Genomic DNA, 21,955 nt, shown 5'->3' with positions numbered 1-21,955 from the left:
TCTGACTGACTTGTTTCCATGTTTCTGTTAATGACAGCTTTATGCTGCTTTATAGCTGAAAATATGCCATTTGCTGGGGTTTGGCAGCACATACCTGCAGTTAGTTCCCTTTTAAGAAGGTCAGGAGGTGTCGGAGCGTTGGACATCATTCAGATTTCTGCCTGCACTGGTTTTAGGAATGTTTCAACTGTAATCCATCAACATAAATGTGATTTCTGAGTCAAGTGAGACATCGTTGAAAAGCAGGCTTATTTGAAATTCTACCAAAATATGTTACAGCTATGCAACAAATGAACCATCAATTTTACTTAACATAATTCATCTTGAAACTCATATGTGTGTATGTATTGTATCAATTACCCCAGATCTCCAGGAATGTGCAGCCAGTCTGTGCATCCATCATCTGTGCAGACACCTTGGAAAAGGGTAAAGTTTGAAGCATGTCTCAAATGATAAACATACTGGAGGAAGAAATTCTGTTTCAGAAGCAGAATGTCATAAAACATTCCTACACCAAAAATAATAGTAATAAAAAAATCTCACCCGAGTTTGTTTAAAATAAATTAGGCCAGAATTGCCATCTTGGATGCAAAAAAGAGGCAGACTACTTTTATGAATGCCATAAAAATAAACTATTTTAATAGGTACATAAATAAAAGGTTTAAAGTAGAATTTTCCCCCCGAACAGCAAGATGGCCTAGCTTCTGTACAGCAACTGAACAGTATTCACATGACTCCTAAATTAAATAAACCCTTTGTTACATTCAAAACCACTGGAGGCAAATACACAATGCAATGACGCACCTGAATCGTTCTCCTTCCTCATCCTAGCAGTGTATACAGTATTTCCTTGGTTTACAGTACTCTGAGGATATGGATCTGTTAAATAAAACTCTGAATGACAGGCTGGAAATCAAAGTAAAAAAGCAAAGTTAAAACCCCCCAAAGAACCCTGGCACCCAAAGGGGTACTTTGCATCAGCCAGGAAGTTTTAACGGGAGAGGAATAAGGATCGTGCTGTAAAATAAATTATGTCTTTTATATATTGTTGCATAGTTATGTTAAAGTGTTTAAATAGTACATTCACTCTGGCGATGTGTTTTTGTCTATGCCTACAATAAATTATATGTGGGGTGTGCTAGCTGGTCATGTGTTTTACTGCAAATGGGGGGAGCTTAGCACATCTAGGAAATGTTAAAAATGTTTCAGATTTATTTAAGACAGACAAAATCTAATTCAAAGCAGCTTTCCTCCTATCATGCCCCCCCTTCCCAGCACCTCTAAGAAGTTACCCTGATGGCTTCGTATTTTTGCTGTGTTGTATCAAAAACATCATAGGTTGCTGACTAACACTTACTGACCCACAGAGGTTTTGGTTTTCCTTTCTCTTTCTGAATCATCTTTCCTTTAGAGAACATCTGCCATTAACATCTCCATCCTCTCCAAAGATTCCTACTAATTAAGGAAAGGAAGCACCATTTGTCCATCAAAGCAGAGTTTCCTGAAATGAGGTGTTATCGCTGCTGTTGTCTGGAATGTGGCAGTGATGGGTGAGGACCATTCATCCTGTGGAGGAGAAAGTCTGTCACGTGGACTCTCAGGGTGTTGAGATACCTTGTGCTGGTGAAATCAGAGCAAAAAATTCAAAGATGACAACTTTCATCCATAGTGCAGAACTGGCATTTCTAGTCTGTTCGTCAGAAGTTCAAGACAGTTGGTCCAAGCCGACTCAGGCTCGGCCAAAGAGGTTGCTCAGAGTCTACCCACCGGCAAGACGTGACCGGCAAGGGAACGACTGCCCCTTTTTCCTGTTTGCTTTTTTCTTGTTCTTGTTCTTCTTCTGCTTATTCGCACCTTTGCTTTTATCCGACTTCTTTTTCTTTTCGTCCTCCTTAAACCACGGCCCCCACACTCCTCCGTTCAGCTTGGGGTTACTCCGAGGGTCCTTCGGTGGGTACCGGACGGGAACCGCGGTCTTATTGAACTGCGAGAGCCTCCGCAAGAGCTGCTTCACCACGTCCGGGTACCTGGCGGAGAGGTCCACCCGCTCGTAGGGGTCGGCGGTGATGTTGAAGAGCCACACGGTTTTCCCGGCGGACCAGGAGATGCGCTCGTTGTGCCAGCGGTTGGGGCCCGCGTTGCTGAAGGCCTGCGGGGGCACCCAGTCGCTGTAGCCCGGGTTTCCCGTCAGTAGTTTCCAGTGGTTCACTCTGATGGCGGATTGGATGGCGGTGTTCCAGATGCCATAGCCCGCGGCCCAGGAGCCGTTTTTGGCTTTGGTGTAAATGGGGTCGATGTTGTGCAGGATATCCACCCGCGGAGAGCGCCTGCCTTCGCTGATGGTTTCCCAGATGTCGTAGCCGTCCAGCTGGATGTCTTCATCGATCTGCCCTTCCGCCAGCGTGATCAAGGTGGGGAACCAGTCCGTGATGTGCACCAGCTCCTTACACACAGACCCTTTGTTTTTCAGAAGGGGGCTATGGACAAACCCAACGGCGCGGATGCCTCCTTCCCAATAGGTCCCTTTGCTCCCTCGGAGAGGCCAGTTGCTTCCTCCGGCCATTGGCTGCCCACCGTTATCCGAGGAATAGATGATAATGCTATTCTCATAGTACCCATACTTCTTTAGAGCGAGGGTCACGTTGTCGATGGCTTCGTCCAGGCAGGCCAGCATCGCCGCGTACCTCCGCCTGTTGATGTTATTGATCGACCGGTAATGTTCAAAATACCTGCCCGGCGCCTGAAGGGGCGAGTGGACGGCTTGGTAAGCGATGTACAGGAAGATGGGCTTCCCGGGGTCGTGAGAAGCCAGGATTTGCTGCACCTTCTGCGTGTACATCTGCGTGGAGTAGATGCCGGTGTCGTGGTCCCAGGCGGCGTTGTCGTTCTCGTACAGGTCGTAGCCGCAGATGCCCGGGCTGTCGCATTTGAAGTGCGTGTAATAGTCGCCGCTGCCCAGCAGGGAGCCGAAGAAGGAGTCGAAGCCCCTCTGCGTGGGCATGCACTCCCGGCGGTAAAAGCCCAGGTGCCACTTGCCCACCATGTGCGTCGAGTACCCAACCTCCTTCAGCTTCTGAGGTAGCGTGACGTTATCCAGAGGTAAGCAGTTGGGCTGGGTCGGCCGGATGATGGAGTGCTGGAGGCCCGTGTGGATCTGGTACCTGGAGGCGGGAGGAGACAGGCATCAGATGGGGCAGTGGAGGAAAGGCTCAGCTGTGTGGACACCCACGTGCACAAATGTAACAGAAGATACTCCTGTGCATGCAGCAACCTTCTCTGGGAATATTTCAGAGCTTGTACATCAAATACGGGAGCACAGGTATTTACAGGCAGCCTGTTTTCCTCCACAGAAAGCTTTCACATGTCTCCATTTAGCAATGATTATAGAAAATGATGTGGATAAATACAGTTTTTACAATGCCTCGTAACTTGCCAGCGGTAAACACATCTACAGCATATAAAAATGCTGGACTTTGAGCATGTAAGAGCAGTGTAGTTAAAGGATGGGATAATAAATTCTGCAGTGTAGCACAGTCTATGTGTAAAGAATACATATGGCCTCCATATGATTAGAAAACGAACCCGGCATGGGCAGCAATAAGTATCAAAAATCAAGGACAAATATGTTTCTATCACTTCAACGCTAAAAAATAGAATGGAATAGCAGATTGTAAACCAAAGGCAGCTTCTCCCTGAGTGTGAAAATAGATTGAATTCTCAGGCACAAACAGAACAGCCAGGTCCACCAATACTGCGAATCTTCCCCCAAACCGCTTTGAATTCATTCCTGGTAGCAGGAGTTGGGACTTCCTGACACTTTCTGCTGGAGTTGCCAATCTGATTGGCCTCCTGAGCTATCTAGAAAATTAAAAACATTAGGCTCTGCCTGTCCATAAATAACTTAAATCCTGCTTTTATACGATGGCTTCCTGGCCAAGATCTTAGAAGGCGCCATAGCTGTCTTTAGTGCCTGGCAATCTGCAGGAATTGTGTAACTCCCACTTAATTCTTGAACTAATTTCCACGGAACCAGAAGCTCTGGCCTAACTAATTCATTGCAGAAGCTTTGGGTGTCGCACTGGACTAAACATGCTGCAGAGCTGCCGCTTTGCTTCGCCTCCCTGGCCCCTTTTCAGAGCATTGTCTCTGGGAACAGTTTGGGGACCTGGAGCCCAGCCACCCAATTGTCCCCAAACTCACAGCTGGTGCCGACACAGGAGATACTGCACTGGAGTTAAAGCACACTCTCAGAATGATGGGTTTCTGGCACCTACACGTGGCTTTTAAGAAAGAAATATCACGCACACACAAATACCCACATCCTTCCCGTGATTCTGCTGCAACATTCTCCTCTCAAAAACAGGTAAACTCCCATCAGGAAACCATGCAGTTCAGTTCATTCCATCTTTGAGAGTCCTCAGGGAACTTTGTCCACAAGGCATTTCATTTCCTTCCCCTTTTCTTTCTTCTGCCTTAATAAATCCTTTCAGTAAATTCCCATTTTTTGATCCAGCTGGAAAAGTCCTTGCCCCCACCCTGCTATTTTAGTAAGGAGCTTCTGCTTTCTCAACACTAACATTGTCCCCAGTCTCAAGATCAGCCCCTAATTCCAGTGGGGCACTTTCTCCCCTGATAAGCTAATTTTGCTGGAAGTCAGGATTTTCTCTAAGGGGATGCTGTAGTGACACTTCTCCTCTACACAGAAGCTGAGCCTGGGGGGAACAAGGCAACAGAATTTGTGACACGTTGCAAACCAATTTGTCTCTTGACAACGCCTACCCAGAAATCAGGATAGTCACACAAAGTTAATTCCCATAAAGAATTCCTAAAGCACCACGCAGATTCCCCAGTGAAGGCCTTTTCAGCTAGAGATCCAAGCATGAAATTCCTACACTGTTAATCTGGGAAATTTTCAACCAAAAAACATCAAGAGTTAGCCTCAGTCACACAGGCATTCACAGCACTGCATCTTGATTCAGTGGTGCGCTCAGTTATTCAATCTGCTGGCAACAATGCACATATAACATATAAATATAAATATAAATGCACGTATATTCTCTGCTGCTGCCTTCTTGCATGAGACTTTGGTGTGTTTGCCATATGTGTGTGTGCCTGTGTGCTATTTCTGGCACAGCTGTGCTTCTGAATATACCTATAGGCACACAGACAAATAGACAAGCAAATTTTTATGCTCATACGTGCAAAAAGGGATCTGCAAACCAATCAGTTTTAAGTCAAAAGATTTCAAGGGTAGAAATGCTTCAAAGAAATATCAACCTGATTATCAGAATGTTTTTCACTGCTGCAAAAATGGCTAGGACTTGTTCACTTTCTGTGCCACATGCCTTCCTAATTGATCCATTATGTGCCAATATTACTTTTTCAGTGAAAGTATTTCATTTTCAAAGGACTTGCAGAGCACTCATGGGAAAGCAAAGTAATCTGAGCAAACGACAGTGATGATATGGAAGCAAATGGCATTAATAGCAACAGGAAAAGCGTCTCAACACGACTATTTTGGAACTGTATTTAGACTCTGCACGAGGAAAAAAACTGAACAAGGCAAAACATAAAGGGAATAAGAGGCAGATGCTGATTTTGGGGGAGTTTTCTGGAAGATAAAGTCACAACCTCCCAACTGCCATAAAATGTCTGTGAGATACATCCTATGGATTTCATCACTTTCTACCACAAGTTCAGCTGATCCTTTAAAATAAATCTGTTGAATTTAATCCCAAATGCAAAAAGCAAGTTAGGGCTCTGAATAGCCTGGAATTCATTATTACAATTTCAACACTAGCAACCAGTCCAATGTAAGTAAAATGCTGACAGGCCAGAGGATCTAATTTCATTGGTTTTTAGACTTCAATCTTTGTGGGCACTATTTACACACAGGTAATAAAGTGACAATAGTCTGTATAAAGAGCAGGGGTTCAAGACTTGGGAGTACTTGATAAGCACGTGCCATGCTCTCCTTTTCCCTGCCCCTCTGCAAAACGTCCAGCTAATGCGATGCACATTTAAAATTAATTTCTCCTCGCTACGTGGGGATGTCTCAGTGCAGTTTCCACTCCTGTTTTCATTTTGCTGGTGTGGTTGCTCAGATGTTTGCAGTAAAAGCCCTGCCAGGGCAGCTGCTGGGCGCTGGCTGACGGACACACCGCGCTGTTTACTTGTTTGTAGTGGAGACTTGAAAGCAGCAGCCTCCCAGAGGGAGCATCCTGATGACTTCATAGGCCCTCTGCCTCTTGGATGCCAAGAGGAATGTTTCAGAGGTTTCTTAAAATAAATAAATAAGCAAATAAATCCTCCATCCCAAGTGTGAGCTCATGATACCCCTTTCCAACAGGAGTTTCCTGGTGAGTGTTCTCCCCCTTAACTTCAGGGTGGGTTCTGCACTGAGGAAGAAGCTGGGATGTTTTTAATTCTGTAATGTGCATGTACAACACTACTGATTTCAAGCTTTCACAATGTTCAAATACTGCATTAATTGTCTTCAAACTGAGATTCTTCTAAGGCTCACTGAAGATTAACAAAGAAGCTCAGTTGGAAGTTTCTAATTTCAATAGCTTTTGCTAGCACTGCTCTAGCTAGGGCATATGGAAAATGTATTTTTCTTATGCTTGCACAGCTCAGGATATGTTAAAAAAAAACCCCTCAGTGTTTAAAATAATAAACTCCAGCCCAGGATTCAGAAAAGAATATTTTAAATTAAAAAATGCTCACTCTTTTTCACCTCAAAGCTGCTTTGAGCTCTGCAAGGTTCTTGTGAGGGAAGCAGAAGCTGCTGAGGGGTTCTTCTGCTTTCAGCCTTCCAACCAGGCTGCTGAAGAGCAGGGCAGAGGGATGCAAAACTCCTGATCATGGACACATTGGACATGGATTGACATGAAAGGATCACATGAAAATCATTCTCCATTAGAAATATTTGCCATAAAACCTAAATGTTTTACATGGAATATGCTGAGGATTTTAAAACTAAAACAAGAACAAGGATGAAAAAGAGACTTAGAATCAAAGAATTCTAAGAATTCTAATTTTAGATTTCAAGAGGAAAATCTCCTGGGTGAATCCAAACATGTCCCTTGGAACATTTCCTCTGCTCAAGTCTTCTGTCAATGTTCAATGTATGCCAGAGAAACACACTTCTCTATATTTAATCTATCATTTAACTGTTTTTATCTTCCGGCTTGTAACTCTAAGATTTTGGGGAGAAGGAGGATTACAAGTGTAGATGGATCAGACAAGCAAATGCAACATTAAAGATCAAATGCAAACTCCAAACTTTCACAGACATTCACTGTGTTGTCCCACGTAAATCAAACCTAAGGTGCTCACTCAGACATACACACACATTCATTTCATCCTCAGCTGTATTCCTTGAATTTTTATGGGCTTATAAATCAGCATGGAAAAATATCTACTTCTAAACGGAGTATTTACAGAAAAACTCTAACTCAGGTTATTCACTGTTTTATCACTCTGGCAGTGCTATTGCAAACATGTCATTTGGAAGGTTCTGTATCTTGCCCTATTTTCAGGGTTTTGGATGGTGGTTACTCTCCCTGGCTCCAAGGGGTGTTCAGTGTCAGGAAAGAGAAAAACCATAAAACGAAACTCAAGCAGAAGTTTCAAGTTTGAATAACCCCACAAATTAAGCTGCAATTAATATTGTGATACACTAACTCTGATTTTCTACAAAACATTACTAAACTGGCAGCTTATCTGCTACCAACCTTTCCTGTCACTGAGGCAACTTACCTGCTGGCATGGGAGGACTGAAAGGATAATAAGGAGGACGTGGGAGCCGGCAGCAGCTGGAATGCACATGTGGATGTGCAGCTATTGTTTTCCCTGCTCCCGGCTCTCTGCAGCTGTGGAAACAGAGCACAGCTTCCAGCTTTATCACTGGGTGTTGTTACTCATTAAGAAAAAGAGGGGGGGATTGTGTGTCATTGCATAATTGGCGTGGCGGTTTCATGTCTGCATGTGAGGGACACGCAGAGGAAACAACGTGACAAAACGCTTCTCGTGCCGACCGCAAAGCCAGACCTCGCCACCGAATTCTGGGCTCTCTGCAGCGACAGATCCCGTGGGATACCACACCTCATCACCACAAGGGAAAGAAGTGCACTGTCCCTGAAGTTAAGGAAGAGCTGCCAGGACAGGGACACAGCACATCCCGGTTTGTAAAGGTCAGGTAGGGCAAACCTCAACCTGCTTCATTCTGCCCAAAAGAATACATTAATTGCTAACGACACAGGCATGTTTACACGACAAAAAAAACCCCTACCACCCTGTCATGCACATGTGTGGAATACTTTTCAGATCATATACAAATTCAGCTGAAACTCCTAATTCTGTGGGAGCTTTTAGGAAAATTATTTCACCTTTATCTGGGAAGAATTGATTCAGCGACTGCACTCAAGGGATGTGGAAGGTATCCATTATATGACTGCCTTTCATAGGAAAACATCTCTCATAAAAATGACATAGTCGATGGCAGCCCTCGAGGTAGCAGCCAAACAGTTATTGTCTTTAATTAAAGTCCTCACTTCGGCCATTTAGTACCATTTCTGCATTCATGCTGCCCTTATGTATTATTCATACCTCCAGCACTTGGAGCCTGTATCAACCTAAGTGCTGTCAAATGACCTTGAATTGGCAACAAGGACGACCCAGGACAAAATGATAAGATGTAAAACGCAGTTTAACAACTACCACATTGTGGGTTTATATGGCATCATTTGAGAGAGGTTCTTGCTTTATAACTAAAGGACATTATGACATTGAAAAAAAATGAGGATTATGCGGTGCTTCAGAGGCAGCTCAGGTGTTTTAGATACCTTCACACAACATGCAAACTTTGTGACAGCTACAATTTCCTATTAATCATTGAACAACTACATAAACTCACCATTTCTGAGTGTGACATTGGAGAACATCGTGGTTCCATCACTTTATTGAGCTGAAGTGTATCACAGGCCATTAAGTGTCTTCTGAAACCTTAGATTAGTCTAAAAGGCACCAATTTAAAATCAGAGGTACATTATTATTTTGAGAGTATGATAATCGAGTGGCAATGGTCACAATTCCCTCTTTAGTATTTATAATATTCCTATTATCCTGCTCTATGAGATGCCTCAAGCTCAGCTGTCTGCAAGAATCTATTACAGAACAGATTCTGGCCCCCATAATCAATATGTAGATATTTAAATAAAAGGATAATTCCATCAATTTCAATTGAATACTCTTCTGGATAAATTTTTGCTCCCTGTCAAAATTAATTCTGTTAATTAATTCTATGAATTAATGCATGAAACTCCTTTTCTAGCATGGAGGTTCATTGGGAATGCTGATTAATTAAGAAATATACTTGGATCATTGTTTCTGTTCATCTCAACTTTGCTATTCCATTTGTTCTACCTACTGCAGCCTATCATATAACTTCATTGTAAACCATGCACACGTGCATCAAAAGGAAATTATTATCTTTTCCTTCAACCCCTGCGTATCACACAGCAATCCAAGAGAGCAGGATACCCACTGGAGCAATGGGATAGAGCTTTTCCAAGAGAATCTGCAGCCCAGAAAACATGAAGGACAGCTTTATCTGGACTGATGAAAAAAATGCATTTTGACTTTTCAACAACATCGCTGGTTTTCTGGGCTGACATTTACTGGCACTGAATCATCAGCAACAAGAATAACCTTGACTGGAAAGGGAGGGAGGGCTGGAAGCCAAGAGACGCAGTCTCCCCTGTTCAGCAGGGTTTTTAGCCTGAGCATCCCAACTGACTTCTAATTCTTTCGTCCTTCTGACACTTGGATATTAGTTTCTTAGTCTCCTGTGCTGCTCACCCCTCTGAGCAGGGATGGCACCATGTCTGCTGCACAACACAGCTCAAAGTGGGCTTTTTAGTCCTGAGAAAAACCACGGGCAGGATGCAAAGGAGCCTCCCCTTGATGCTAGAACCAGTTTGTAACTGGATTTGTTACAACACAGCGCTTACAGGCACCTACTCATTTACAATGATTACCAGCAGTTGTGTACTAATTCTGTCACATGTTGCTGGCTACTGGATTTTCTTTTCTCCTTCCCAATTCACCTGAGAAATATTGCATCCAAATCCCTTTTTCAGAGCCGACCAGAATGTGCAAGTCCATTTTTGATCAGACAAAAGCACCGTGTGCAGCTCCCAAAGCATAAAGGGATTAAGGTAATGAAGTATTGTATCAACTCGGGCCCCAGACGACAGGTTCCTGATTGACAGCACGGGGAAATGGAACATCTTTGTTTATTCACAGGGGAGATCCCACATGGAAATGAACTGCTTTCACTGCTACTATCTGAGTGGATGTAGGTGTGCTGTTGTAGCACAGGGAGAAGGAGTGGGGGGAGCAGTGTTTCAGGGCTGTCAGTCAGTTCTGTGACAAGTTTTAACTACCACATCAGAGATATCACATGCTGTATAGCACGGCATTAAAAAGGAAAGGCACAAACTGCAGCTAACACAGGACAGAGGTTGAGAGCACAGCTGTTCCTGGGTCACCATGCCACGAGTAATAAAGTGATTTGGAGAAATGCTTCTTTATTTCCCTCCTAAATCCGGCTTAGCAAAACAAGTAGTGCTCTCTTGGATGCTGCTGCTGCACTCCCTAATCCCTCCTAACGACCAGTAATTTCTCATTTATGCTGCTCCTCACTCACATCCTGCTCTGCTGTTTGCATTGCAGGAGTGCCCAAAAGCCTGACAGGAACTGAGGCCACAGTGCAATATCCCTGGAAATAAAATGGAGCATAACATAGGAGTGGAATGGGAACAGGTGCATCACTGTTGGTCCAACAAAAATCTAGAAACCGCATCTCTTACATGTCTAGCAATTATGTCTAAAAGCAGACAAAGCACACATAAAATATTCGCTATAAAATGTTAATACATTAATGAAGCTGTGCCTTATTTAAGATGTCAACACGATGATTTTGAGCCCGGACAAAACGCCACGGAAATGACTCACGTAATGGAGTGAGCTAGATAAGAATAAGTGAGGTGTAAATGGGACACACACAAAGTTTTGGCAGTGTGCATCCAACACAGCCAGCAATTAATTCCTAGCACATTCACGGAACCTACATACAGATGCTATCGGCATTAAATGCTTGCCCTCTGTGGGGCCTTCTCTCCCTGTCTGAAAACATTTAATAGAGTGATATTAGCATCACACACCCTGTGATAAGTGATTTAAGGGCAGATACCCCTTGAAAACACAGATCATTCATTAAAAATTAAAAGGTAGAAGTAGTGATTCTTTAAGAAACATTAGTCATTCAGGAGAAAGGGAAACATATTTGGTATTTATCAAAGCATTTGTTTCATTAAATAGATTAAACAAGATCCCCTGAGAAGATCCCTTTGTGTGGACAGACCTTCCACACTTGCCTAAATTCCTTGGAGACAGAAGAGCTTTCTTGAATGGGATGGATTTAAACAACTGCCTGCTCTTGAACTGATGCTAAAGTGCATTTCCACAAGAATTTTAGAAACCAGTCTAAATTTTTACAGCAAAAGACACAAACAGGGATTGTCAAAAACATGTCCCTAAATCTCCATGAAATCAATACAAGTTACAGCAACTAACAAAAGGCCACTGATTCCCAATCTGCAATACGAAACTTCCCCTAAAAGAAAAATCTGATGCTGCAAGATGAAAAGGGCATACTCACAGTTTTCTCACAGGTGCCAAGCCAAAATTATCATCATCACAGAAGAGCAGCTCCTACACATTTGCACTCCACCCTCAGGGTTTCTGGTGGGAGCCAAGCATTAGTTGGAAAAGACAACAGTGAGATCAAAACCCATCTATTCTTCTGAAGGGGAATTATCTCTGTGAAATGTTACTCAATCAGTGGCAAATACTTTCTGGTTCCCAAACCACTTATGTCCTGGCAAGGTTGTGAAATTATGGATTTCAGTGGTTAATAATTGTGGCAATAACATCAAAATGAGTAAAATGCTCTGATGTCAAACAAAGAAGCACCATCATTTGGGGTCTTGTTATATCTCTTGTTATCTCTGTGTGGGAAGAGAAGTTTGGGAATTGTGAGGATTGTAAAGGGAAAAGAGGGAAGGAGAAGAGATAAGAATCAGGCACGCTTTGCATCTGCCCTGAACGAGAAGAATAAATATTTCTTTCCTCATCAGGAGCCAGGGGGGTTAAAGGAGGGAAAATCAGCAGCACAGCAGGTTTGCTGATGTTGCGTAGCAGTGCCTGGGCTGTGACTGCACCACAGCCCAGGGCTGATGAGTGGTGACAAGACCACAGAGCTGCCTGTGTTTAGGGGGACGGGAAGATGTGAATGGAACAGCTGAGCATCAACACCACATCTGCTCAGCTCTGCTGCACCAGACTTTGCCAGCCCCTGCACAAATCTGTCTGCTTGGTGTAGCCCTCACGGGTCATGCAGGAGGGAAGGAGCCCAGAGGAAGCTGTGATCCCACCAGAGAGCCTGTCAGCTAACTCAGTAACAAAATCCTTATCTCTATATTCCTATTAGTAATAGCACTGTATAACTTGCTTGCACAGCTCTTCCCCTTCAGTCTGATAAATCAACATTCCCGTGCACAGTTTTAAGCCATGGCCAACTTTACAAACACTGTCAGAGCCCTGGCCTTACCCAGCATCACTCCACCAGGTTTCTCACAGGAGTGGGTGCACACTGTAAAACATATTTTCAACTCGTTCTGCAACCGAACCAGTCCTTCACTAACTGTCCCAGTTGGCCTGTTCAATATTCAGCACCTAATATACTTGGAATTCTGGTAATCTGGCTGCATGGTTGTAAAATTCCTAAAGAGTCCATTGCATGCCCAGCTTTTCACGAGCAGAGCTCGATAAACTGCAGGACCAACTGCTTTGCTTTTATTTGTGTTAAAGTCAAGCATGTGCTTCTCAAAGCCAGGCTTATGTACACGTGTTCAAAATCATCCAAACCCAGGGGAGCTGACCAGAGAGTCAGCAATAGAATGGGAGAGCAGAAAAAGATCCATAAAGCCTCAGTTCACATTCCTTGAGAGCCGAGAGTCTGGGCTAAAAGTGCATTTTGGCTCTGACTGGGGAAAATGAAGTTTCTCCCATCTTTCTCATGTAATCTGTTTAACCAAGAGGGAAGCAGTACTGATGGTCACCTAGGGGAACTGCAGCCATCCCTCCTGGTCAGAACGACAACTGTTGCCCTGTATTCAGAATAAAGGAGATAAAAGAAGGGGAAGATGAAAAATCCATGGAACCCACATTAGAATCAGAGGGGAACTTCATGATTTCATTAGGGCTTGATCCAGTTATTAACATCAGCCCAAGCCTCTCATTATTTTTTGTACGTTTTCCTTTAGAACTTTCAGTACCTAATATTTTATACACACAGCCAGCAGTGGGTATTGTTATGTAAGCACAGTAGTTTAAAAACAAATAGATACTTATCTAAAAATCCAAATAAATTTCAAAGCCATCTAATCTAGACATAACAGTATGCACTAAGAGTGTAAAGGACACCACAAAGGACAACATAATTTCCTCCCAGACTTCTAAAGCTCGCAAGTTCAGATTTCTTTTTCTGCTTTTGGGGATGGTGGTGGTTTTGTTTGGCATGTCATTCAAACTTAAACCATCCAGTGAGTTTGCTGAGGTTGCTTCCCTCCTCTCCCTTTCCTCTTGCAGATTGCATTCTTATAGCCAAGAAGGAAATAAAACTCTTGTGGCAAACTAGTTTTCTGCACTTGGTCTCAGCGAGCACAGCTCAGATGTGATGCACCAGTGCAGGAACAATAGAATGGCAAAGGACTGGGTGGCTGGATGTGCAGACAGCAGACACCCCGGGATAGCTGGGGCAAAGCCACGGCTGGACACACTTTCTCTGGAATTACAGAAGTTCAGTTTAAGTTGTGGGATGTGAGAGGAAGTTTTCTGCTGGCTCTTCATTTTTTGTGTGTGTGTGTGTGTTACATAAGCTCCCTTTCCACTTTATTTTTATAACAGCACATAAATATTTTATGAACTTTGGGCCTTTGAACTGAGCTTCTCTGACCCATTGACTGATTCCCATGTGCCTCCCTGAAACTGTATCTCCTGTGCTGTGAGAAATGCATCCTCCTGGCCTGCCAGATAAACCCCAACAAAAACCCACAACAGTGATTCTGTTTGTTGCCAGTGCTACAAGTCAACTGGAAGGACAATAAATTTCTACTTCATATCGAGGTTGCCTGGAGACATTTGTATTCTGATACATTAAAAGCATAAAGTTCAAACAGCTTTGAATTCATTCTTCATATACTTTTAGTTAGCCACTCCCAAACAAAACTTGAAAGAGGAATAAGAGTTGCTCCTCTTGTTGTGAGGATTAATGAAAACCCTGATTTTCACAGAAAAATTAAACTAGGGCTGTGTATGGGTATGGATCTTATTGCATATCTGGAACTGGACCTGCCAGTGATGCCCAGGTTGTTCCAAGGCAATCCCAGGCTAATATTTGGTGCTTCATAAAGCGCACAAGGTTTTCTAGTGTTATGGAAAAAAAAATATCTACTGTAAGGCCTTTAACCCAGCCCATGGAAGTATCCCAGTCCAACATAACTAAATAGCTCTGCACTAACAATGCTTTCTAGAATCGTCCAAACCTTTCCAGTTGAGGAAAAGTGTCTTTGTTGGTTTTGTTTTGTGTTTTTTTTCCCCTTCACTTCTTCCCATATGTCTTCATTCTCATTCCTGTGGGATGAAGGAAGAAACCCTATGCCTGAAAATACAGCCAACTGCAATTGCAGGATCTAAGCTGGAAGGATTGGTTTGACAAGGAAATAGCTACTTCTCTGCTGAGATTACCTGCATTCCCTGCACAGGATCTGAAATAGCTGTTCCAACTCTTTCCCAGTTGGACTCACAATTAAGACATTAGTTTCACTATGATTTAGAGCATGAACAAACCTCCCTTTTATTTCATTTGCTCTGGAAAAATCTCTCATCTGTATTCCTTCAGAGCATATAAATATCCTTTGCATCAGCCACATTTCAGGATTTTATGTGCTGGAATAAAAGCCTCTCTGGGTCACTGGGGTTCCTTACTGAAGCCATAGAATGGGTTGGGTTGGAAGGCACATTAAAGCTCATCCAGTTCCAACTCCCTGCCATGGGCAGGCAACTTTCCACTTAGACCAGGTTCCTCCAAGATCATCTGTCCCTATTATTAGCTATACCAGGTGTTTACACAACCTGCTGGTAAGAAACAGAATACTGGAACCAACAAAATAAAAAGCTATGTATTTTGCTCATCCTCCTGTGTTGTGTTTGTTTTTTTTTTTTTCTTTTCTTTTCTCAGCTGAAAAAAATATTGCCTTTTGCTTTCTTCTCTTGGGATGGAAAAAAAAAATTAAGAAAATTCTCATTCTCTCCTTGAATCCACAATTTCCAAGGTGTGTTACTGAGACAGGAAAATGAAACAAAACGACAATCTGTCAGTGTTTAAGATCTCAAGTGCCTGACTACTACGGAGCTCTTGATTAGCCTACAGATGGAAAAGATGGGTTTAAATTAGCTTGCTGAACAAATGGAATCACACAGAGCACACTTGGCCTTTGCATAAACCCCCCCCAAAGGTGCACACACACTCTGCCAGGCTCTCACCACACAGAAGGATTTCTCCCACTCACTCCCTCAGGAGTGTGCTTACAGAATTCCGCTTCTCCCGCCCTAATGACTCCTTCAAAATCCTCCCCGGTTGTGCCCGTGTTTTCAGCTGCTTGTTTGAAAAGCCTTGGATGGCCTTTCGTTACCTGCAGGTAGTTTACTTTCTTGAAGAGAAATGAATAAATAAATAAATAAATAAATAAACACCATGCCTGCACGTTGCAGTTTTCCCTCCCAAAGCAAACTGGCAGCTGAAGCAGCAAGATGCAGCTTCAGGAAAAGTGGAATTTCTCTACTGAGTTGTCTCAAACAATTACAGAATCACGTTCTCTTTTCCCAGGAGGAGTTTTGCTCTGGGCTCTTGCTTCCCTGGCTTTGGTGTTATCATCCACCTCCACAAATTGGGATGTGGTTTCTTTCTTTCCTCACTTTTTAAAGCCCGAATTGATGAGGTGCAGACTCAGGACGAGTGGTATCAGCAAACACACACTGTGGGAACAGTTGGTTTTTCAAAGACTAATGTTTGTGTGCCATAAATAGGTTAAATTTCAGCGAAGGGAAACAATCTGTTCTCTCCTTGTCAAGTTTTCTGGCACGGCAATCTCTACTTACCTAAGTGGACTGTCTGGGTTTATTTAGGCTTATTTAACTAAGCTACTCATTTAACAAAATCCACACTTTATCAAATTATAGCTTTAAGGGAATTACATATTATATTTAACAAGTTATTTCTGTTTTAATAAGTCATATCTTTTTCATTAACCATGGCAAAACCATGTGAGTATATTAAATGCAATTAAATAAAATTGTAAATAGGGGCTTCACTGGCTCCTAAATTTAGGTTCATCTAGATAACAAAACAAAGATATAACAATGTAAAAATACACTAAAACAAACAAACAAACAAACAAACAAACAAAACCAAACCAGAATCATGGGAAGACAGAATGGTTTGGGTTGAAAGGGACCTTAAAGATCATATAGTTCCAACCTCCTGCTGTGGGCAGGGACACGGTAGGAGTGTTGCATTCCTAGTTCCTGATGCTGACTGAGCATCCCTTGCTGGACAGAAAGGGAAGGCAGAGGAAAACATGGAGCGTGCTTTCTTCCCCACGTGAGTTATATAGGTTGACACAGTAGGATGAAGTGCAGTCATTGGCAGTCTTTGGCAAAAAAGAAAAAAAAAAGTAATAAAAACCCCATAAAAGAACAAAATAAAACCCCCCATAAAATAAATTTTCAAAATTGCGTTTTTGAACTGCAGGAACCACTGAAATAAGTCTTTGTTTACGCTGAGTTATATTTACAGTAAACTTTTCTACAGTTCATTTCCAAGTAATCTCTTCCCTTTGCTAAGGTTTCCTAAAACAAATTACTGAGATTTATGATCTGGGGCCTGCGGTGCTCAGGCCATTTGCATAAAGTACTTGCCTATACTTTTAAAGGACGCAAAGTTAAATTTATGCTCTGTGTCTAGTTCATTTAGGCTCACAAGCTGAACACTTTCCAATACAAAGTCACTACCAAGTCTGGACCTCTGCAGACCTGGAGTATTTCCACTCCTGCCAAAGCCATTGATCTTCTGTTATTAATTATGGAGGGCAGTAGAGTTTGATGCACTGGAGGTTTTGGGGTGAGACGAACTGACTGCAATTAAAGCATCGTCGTTAGAGCCCAAACTGCTGAAAGATTTCTTTGAGAAGTCTTTTTGCAGGGAAATCTTTCCAGTTTGGAATGGGGTGCTGCAGGCAGACCAAGTTTCTGTGTGGCATCAGCAGCTGATAAGCCTCGAGCAGACGGTGGAAGGGAAATATTTTAATTCCATTGCTGCCTGGCCAGTGTTGTACCAGCACCAACTGTTGCAGACACTTCTGCAGCGTGGTAATATTTGCAAGTGTTTCCTTCAAAAAATGTGCAGGATTTAATTCCAAGGACGCAGGACTGTTTTGCCACAATTTATCAGCTGCTCCCAAACAGAGCAGGCTGGGACCACACTTGTTCCATTTGCTAAATTCAAAATTTCCCTCATGCAAGCCAAGGGAATTAGGTTAGACAAGGGTGAGGGGTTTGGTGCACTTTTGTTGTGGTTTTTTGAAGCCAAATACTCTGGCCATGCACACTGATTGCCAGGGACTGAGAGTTCAAGTGAGACAGCAGATTAATCTTCCATAGAGGAATGCCTGAGTGACAGACCTTGCCCTCTCCAGTAATACCAGTTTAGAAGAAGAAACTGGCAATTTTTTTTATATAACCTTGATGTTTCACTCTAGTAAGAGATTTCTTTTCCTACCCTCCTCATCATAAGCCATGCTCTTTGAAGAGGAAAACAAGAAAGTCTTAGGCACAGCTTCTAAGACCATGCATGGTTTGTTTGCAAAACCAAAATTCAATTCACTGATAACAAGTGACAATTCCATTTTGCTGGACACGATTCAAAAGCAAATAAATGTCATATTTCTAATAAAATCCAGCATTAGCTACAGCAGAGGAAACACCTGGAGCGTGCCTGATTGGTCATCTCTAATCTTTAAAACCTAATCAGGCCCTGAGAGTAATTTTGTGGGAATTGTCCTTGCTGTTAAACACCACATGTCAGCTTCAAAAGACCCAAAAGCTTCAAATGGTCTTTTAAGAAAACACCTTCATATGTCAATGCCCATTAAATCATGAAATTAGTCTTTCTCAAGCAGAGAAATGGAGGAAGGAGAATTTTAAAGAGTACAAGTGTACTTGTATTTCTGAACACAGAAGCTGCAATACAGACCAATTATTGTGACGAAATACACTCACGCAACTTCATCTTGAGTGTCTATGAAAACAAGGCTCAGCCCCACCTACGGAGAAATTACAACCTGTAAAAGACAAATCCTTCCTTTCTTTATCAGAATTCCACAGTCAAGATCCAAATCAAAGGGCAGCCTGGATTCCCAGCTTGTTCCAGCCTTGCCCTGCCAGCTCCAGCACAACACCGTGGCTGCAGAGAAGGTTCTGGCTGCTCATTTGGCTCATGGCTCGCCTCATTTCTCCAGAGAAATACCAAAACAAGTGAAGATGGAACAACTGACCCATTCTTATCTTTATTCACAACCTGCAGATGACATCCACTAATACTCCAGCTACGCAGGATGCATTGACAATGGCACGGGTCAATGCCAAACCCCAGGACAATTATTTTGTTTGACGGACCAGAAACACCGAGAAGGGAGAGCAGAAACACCTCAAAACCAAACCCAAACTGAGACTCCAAAAGCCCAAAAGACATCACAAAAAAGACATAATTTACTGTGAGGGTGGTGACGCCCTGGCACAGGTTGCCCAGAGAGGCTATGGCTGCCCCATCCCTGGAAGTGTTCTGGGCCAGGCTGGACAGGGCTTGGAGCAATCTGGGATAGTGGGAAGTGTCCCTTCCACTGGTGGAACTGGTTTGGCTTCAAGGTCCCTTCCAACTAAAACCATTCTATGATATGCCTATATAATTTCTTCAACTAATCCTGAAAAGACTTTTGGCAAATCCAAGTTGTAACATGATGAGTTTGGAATAAATATTTGAGCTACGGGCTTTTTCATTCTTAACATACATCTGTGAGGAATTAGTAAAAGCAATTGGGTTAATTACATTCTTAGTGATTATTTTCATAGGGGTTATGAATATATTTTTAAGGTGAAATTTATACAGATTTAATTCCATTACTTGGTCAGACTGCAAATTTGCACTCGTTGAGCTGCTGCACTGTCTTCTGAAGAGTTGAAATTCTAAAGGAAATTGAATTAGAGGAATAACCTGGACTAAACAGGAGGCCACTCACTTACAATAACCACAGAGTTGTGCTTCTGAGGAGGAATAATCAACAGCTCAAACTTATTTTCTCACAGAAAGAAAAGATCTGGAGCTTACTGATAGCCTGAAGATGAGTCAGCAGCAACTCAGAGCTGGGAAAAAAAAGCACCATCTTATTGAGACCTGTACAAGCGGTTGAGTAAAACACACAACATCCTGTTTAAGGTATGGCAATTAAACAGCTGACAAAGGTCTTTCAGGGCTGTTAGAAGAAAAGGAAACGCATTTGCTTCATATCCAAACACCCACAGAGGGGACATGACTCCAAGCTGGCCCTTATCCTGTTATGGATCGGTGTGCTTCGAGCGCACTTGGACCGGTGCTGCACCAGAACGTGGGTGTTCTCCCAGGAACAAACCCAGAAGGATGATCAGCTCGCTTTAATTTGCAGATCGCAGCTGAGCCGGTAAAAATAGCACCAGACCTGTTGTTCTTGTGACATTTCCTACCCATCAGCAGCGGAAAAGCCTCAAACACTCTTCGATAAACAGACGCTTGGGCCAGATTTTCTGCTGAGGTAAATCCATGCCAGTAAAGGAGATGATGTACTGCCTTCCAATTACTCAACTGTGAAAATATTTTAGACACTTTGAGATTCAGAACAAAATATTGAGGGGACTGGTCAGACTTTAACTGGAACACTGTGTCCTGTTCTGGGTGTCACTTCCCAATAAAAAATAGGCCCAGATATAAAAAGTCCAGAGGAGAACATTAAGAGCCGTCAGAGTTGTATAAACCAAGATCTATGAGGAAAGATGAAAAGAACTGATCTCACTCAGGCTGGAGAAAGGAAGAACAGAGATGTGATAACAGATGGACAGGAGATTTATCACCTTTTTGTAGCAAAGTTAGTTCTTCACTTGAAAACTGCCAAGAGATCAGAGGCTTAAACTTCAGCAAGAAAGATGGAAATTAGACAACTTAAAAGCTCTATAACCACTTAAAAGCTCTATAACCAAAATCATAGCTAAGACCGCCTGGGGAAAGCGTGCAAATATTCGTTGAAAATCTTTTAGGAACAAGTTATTCCCACGTATTTTAATAATACTTTTTAATGGTTTCCTGAAGAAGGATGGACTAGGTAATTTATTAAGATTTCTACAACCACTGTTTTCTAGCTACCCACCGACACAAAGCAGCGAGTGCCAGATTGTTCCCTGCATTCCTTACTGGGCAGAATGCAGCCGGACACTGAACATCTGCTTTACCAAAAACACCTCCTTCCCATCTCAGCTTGCAAACCCCAGGGTAACAAATTTCCCTGCGCTGCTGGGACAAGCTGGCAGTAGCAGAGAACTGCATTCCAGGGCTGGCAGTAAATCAGGGAAGCACCCGTTTGGTTTGAATAAAGGGTGAACTTGAAAGGAGAATAATCTTGCCTGTACATCACATCACGTCACATATCATATCATGTCATATCTAATTAGAAACCCCTGAACTCTGTCCAACTGCCTTAGGTTTGTTTTCTTTCTCCAAAGACTCTTAGGAGTAACACAAACTTCGTGAAGTTCCTTCTTCTGCCTGTTAGTATCGCTTTTTTCCTTCCAGTTTTAAAATACAATACTGATGGAAAGCTACAGGGTACAAATCAAGTATTTATTGGAAAATCTCCTTTGACAACAGGCTTTTAAACTGTTTTAAAATATCATATGAAACCCTTCAAAGTGTATTTACTACTATGATCAACTCTAATTAATCCAGCCTTAAAACACACTGATAAGGCAAGTATAAATATTCTTTCCTTATGGATACAAAAGCTTTGTGCACACCAGAAACTGATTAACAGGAACATAAATTCTCACGGGATCTGAGAGATACATCGAGGCTGCTCAGCCAAAAATTACCTGAAGAATTAGAGAACTAAAGGACAGGGTGAGACAATTCTTTCTCGAGAAAAAGACTTGGTTTGGCTCTTCCTCTGCTTGGTGCCAGAAACAATTTGTTGAGCAGCAAAAATGCACACACCCCCTCAAAACTCAAATGGCATGAAATAATTTCATACAGAAATGTGTCACTCTGATTTTTTCTTTTAAGATGTCTCAGGCTGCAGCTTGTTTATTAAGAAAAACAAAGCAGAATAGCCCATCAACTTAATTTTGCCTTACCTAAGCTGAGTCACCATGGATAATGGTAGCAAAATACATGCTTTTGTTACTGAAGTGAGAGGGTATGACTCAGGTACAAAGTTGAATAATAAGAGTAATCTTGACATTACAGCTTTTCAGATTCCAAAGCACTTTAAGGACTCGAAAAGAAAAGCTACATCTATTTAAAAAAAAAAAAAAAGTGCCATTAAATCAGTTTACTGGTGAAGATAATGCAGTGTGGGAGATAACAGCTGGAATTCAGGCTGTTAAACTGCAGTGCACTTCCAGCTCACATTCAGTAGGAGCAGGTAGAGCACCAAAAGGATGCTGAAGGAACCCACTTGGCTCCTGGGAG

General features: G+C 42.5%; 1 protein-coding gene across 1 annotated transcript in view; it reads right to left on the bottom strand.

The window, feature by feature from the left end:
* Window positions 1-608: 608 nt before the first annotated feature.
* The window catches only part of ARSJ (arylsulfatase family member J), a 30,549-nt gene continuing 9,202 nt past the window's right edge, over window positions 609-21,955 (bottom strand). Inside the window, exon 2 of the mRNA XM_050320691.1 lies at window positions 609-3,161. Coding sequence (XP_050176648.1) covers window positions 1,760-3,161 — 1,402 coding nt within the window. The 3' untranslated portion in view covers window positions 609-1,759. The remainder of the gene's footprint in view (window positions 3,162-21,955) is intronic.

This window comes from Myiozetetes cayanensis, unplaced genomic scaffold (genome assembly GCF_022539395.1).
Source record: "Myiozetetes cayanensis isolate MyiCay16 unplaced genomic scaffold, myiCay2020 scf24, whole genome shotgun sequence".
Classification (NCBI taxonomy): Eukaryota; Metazoa; Chordata; class Aves; order Passeriformes; family Tyrannidae; genus Myiozetetes; species Myiozetetes cayanensis.
Note: the sequence above shows the minus strand (reverse complement) of the source record. Positions and strands in the feature narration are given on the sequence as shown.